Below are 3,047 nucleotides of genomic sequence, written 5' to 3' on the forward strand. Positions count from 1 at the left end.
AATTTAATTAATTTGAAAACGATTGAAAGTATAGATAATTGAAAATTGATGACAAGTGCTTAATCTTGGTATGACTAATTTCTCGAATTAAATTTTTAATCATGATAAAATTTAAGTATTAGCCAACAATTGCATTTTATAATTATTTGGATTATTATTGACACTGACCATCATAGGGACCGCCGTAGCCCTCGACGTGCGCAGGCCCAGCAACGGAAGCGGTGACAACAGCTGAGCCAGCCACAGCACCGGAAACGTGTACCGGTCCGGCGACCGATCCAGAAAGCTTCGCTGGTCCTATGGACGGAGCAGCCACCATGGTTGCCCCGATGTGCGGACCGGCGACGCTAGTCGGTCCCAGAGCTGGCCCAGCGACTGCCACACCATGGTATCCAAGGTGTCCTCCGTAGTGGCCAGGGTATCCACCCCAAATTTCGCGACGCTGACGCGGTGCAGCTGCGACGAAGGCGAACAGACCTATCAGAATCAACTGAAAAGAATGACGCATCGAATTTAATTAATGGTGAGTAGTTTGTATTTTTTTAATTAAACATAAGATGATTATATTTGACTTAATTATGACAATGGTGAGGGAATTTATTAAATGGAATATCGATTTGGTATTTAGAATTTTTACTAATATTTGACACTTAATTTTATATACTGAGGTCAAGTTTAATAATGAGCCAGGCACTTGTTCATCGAAATTTGAAGCTAAACTGCGAGTATTCACAGATTTGAGAATTCCCATTTTGATATTGATTAAATAAAATTCGAACGTATCCAACGACAAGAATCTTTTGATCAGAAGTCGGACGGAGTCACGTTCACCGATTTGGGAAAAGGTTCGGGGTTCCATGATAGGTCAGGCCGGGTTTCCAACGTTGAGTAAATCCAGTTCGGTGGCGATCCCACGGAATACTTACGAATGCCTTCATCTTGGCGACCGACCGATTGCCGAGTGTGCCCACGGACGAGTCGGGCGGACTTTATATACCGGCTCTAGGAATCGCGACCGCGCCCCCGTTGATCCCTTCAAATCATATCCGCTGATGGTGCAGCCCGAACGATTGTGCAAGAAGAAGGTCAGCATCCGGCACACCCACCCCGTTAGGTCCTTTGGGCCTGACCTTCAACGGCGTCGTTTCGTTGTGAAACAATCATTTCCATCGGAGAATCTGGCGCAGCTTTTTTCCCATTGATCTCTCCGCTTCCCTCCCTCTCTCTCTCTCTCTCTCTCTCTCTGTCTTGCGCGGATGTTAATGCTTCTCCGTTTCACGAGTGAATTCACCGTTCCTTTGACTCTTGAACGGGGAAAATCGGAGGGATTGATTCGTCGATTCGGTTCGTCAGCACGGTTCGTGTGTTTGACCAACCGGGGGGGTGTATTGTGTCGGCGTCACGACCTGGTTTTACGGTATGGAGCTTCGTAACCGGAGAGAGGGTCGTCTTTCATGGTAGAACTTTTGTCATTCAACGGTGGTCCGCTTTGTGTCGACGGGCAAAGTTCGATCGTTCCGTCCCCAACCCCGGGATCTTCGCCATCGTTCACGAAAACGTTTCATCCTCCGTGATCCGTAACATTTTCGTAACTGGCAACGAGATAATTATCATTGCGTTAAAGAATTCTCTCAGTACTCTTGTGACAGAGGGTGTAGTTAACTTGCACGAGGGAGACAAACAGGCGAGGTTGTTTCAGTCGCGAGTGGAACAAAGGAATCGATTAGGCGAACACAAACGCGGTGTAATTAGCGTAATTTGCGATTTCTCCTCCGATAAACGGGGACGAGTAACACAACAGATAACCGAGCGAGCAGGCGTGATCTTCAACCTACGGTATAATTGGCCTGAATGTTTCAGCCGTAGAAACCCCGCAATTATCGACTTATTGCGTCGATTAGTACGTCGGTCTTACCATTGTGCCGTGAATTAAGGAATGACTCGCTCGGTTGAAACGCGGGCGGCCGTCGCGACGCCTCCTCGAATTTCTGAAATAACTCTTGCCGAGAGTTGTTGCCCGGTCGAAAAATCGTGGGCGGTCGCGTCGTCTTCGATGGGTGAAGCAACCGATCGCAACGGGTCTAGAGAACTAGGCTGGGAAAGAGTCACGTTCTCAGGGATTAATACGGTTTCCAGTGCCTGTGCAGACAAAGCGTGAGCGTGAGCGCGGCGAACGTGACCTTTGCGGTCGCTGTAAAAGATGCGAGCCGATCGTCTCGTCGCTCCAATTATCGCGCGCGGATCGATGAGCTTCAGGTCCACGGTTTTGTTCTTCGTCGATTGACCCACGTTCGAACATCTTCTATTACATCAGCGTGTGAACTGATTAAAGATCTCTTCCACTTATAGCTGATTGTTACAGTCAGGAAAGAATAGTACGTAAAATTGGATATAATTTATCGTTTAGCAATCATTATATTTTAATACACTACTTCTGATCAGGTTATTTATTTGTAAATTGAATTCTGTTGGATGAAGACTTCAATCTTAAATTAAAGTTGAAATTAATTGGTTTCACCTTTGGCGAGCCCGGGCAACCTTTAAGCGCCGTTCTCTATTATAAATGTTCTATTTCTACCACCAATAATGCCACGGATGTTATGAGAACCGAGTGATCTCGATATTCTGGTTTGATTGCGACTGCTATGGCCAAAATGCCATTGAACGCGACGAGGCATGACAGTAACAGTAGTAACAGCAGCTTTTGATGTTAGTTGGATGCTAGTCCGATTTCCATCGAACAAAATTCGTCGAGCCAAGGAGGAGAGATCGAACGTGATCAATGCTAATGGTGAGACTGACATTTGCAGTCATTGTCTGCGGCCTACTATCCAGGGATTCTTATTATGGGAGCAGAATAGCCTGATTCCACGTGTCCGAATCCGTTTCCAATTTATAATTGACGTGACCCTTCGGGTTTATTCATGAGATCGAACGCTGAACGATAGAATGTGATATAGTATAGGACAGGATCTCAATTAACACTAGAAAGACTGAAACTTAGTATATACCTATATTGCCCAAAGCAGTCAAAATGACTGCATTGT

General features: G+C 45.8%; 1 protein-coding gene across 2 annotated transcripts in view; it reads right to left on the reverse strand.

Moving 5' to 3' along the window:
* LOC108625875 (cuticle protein 65) overlaps positions 1 to 3,006 on the reverse strand; it is a 4,909-nt gene extending 1,903 nt beyond the window's left edge. The window contains exons 1-2 of one of the 2 annotated variants that reach the window (XM_026814359.1): positions 927 to 3,006; positions 169 to 490 (exon numbers count right to left, since the gene is read on the reverse strand). In XM_026814359.1, the coding sequence (XP_026670160.1) occupies positions 169 to 490; positions 927 to 938 (334 nt within the window). In that variant the 5' untranslated portion in view covers positions 939 to 3,006. Of the gene's footprint in view, positions 1 to 168; positions 906 to 926 lie in introns of those variants that run through there. The other variant, XM_026814358.1, reaches the window with a different exon arrangement.
* Positions 3,007 to 3,047: the final 41 nt, after the last annotated feature.

This window comes from Ceratina calcarata, unplaced genomic scaffold (assembly GCF_001652005.2).
Source record: "Ceratina calcarata isolate Rehan_Ccalc_2016 unplaced genomic scaffold, ASM165200v1 scaffold379.2, whole genome shotgun sequence".
NCBI lineage: Eukaryota > Metazoa > Arthropoda > Insecta > Hymenoptera > Apidae > Ceratina > Ceratina calcarata.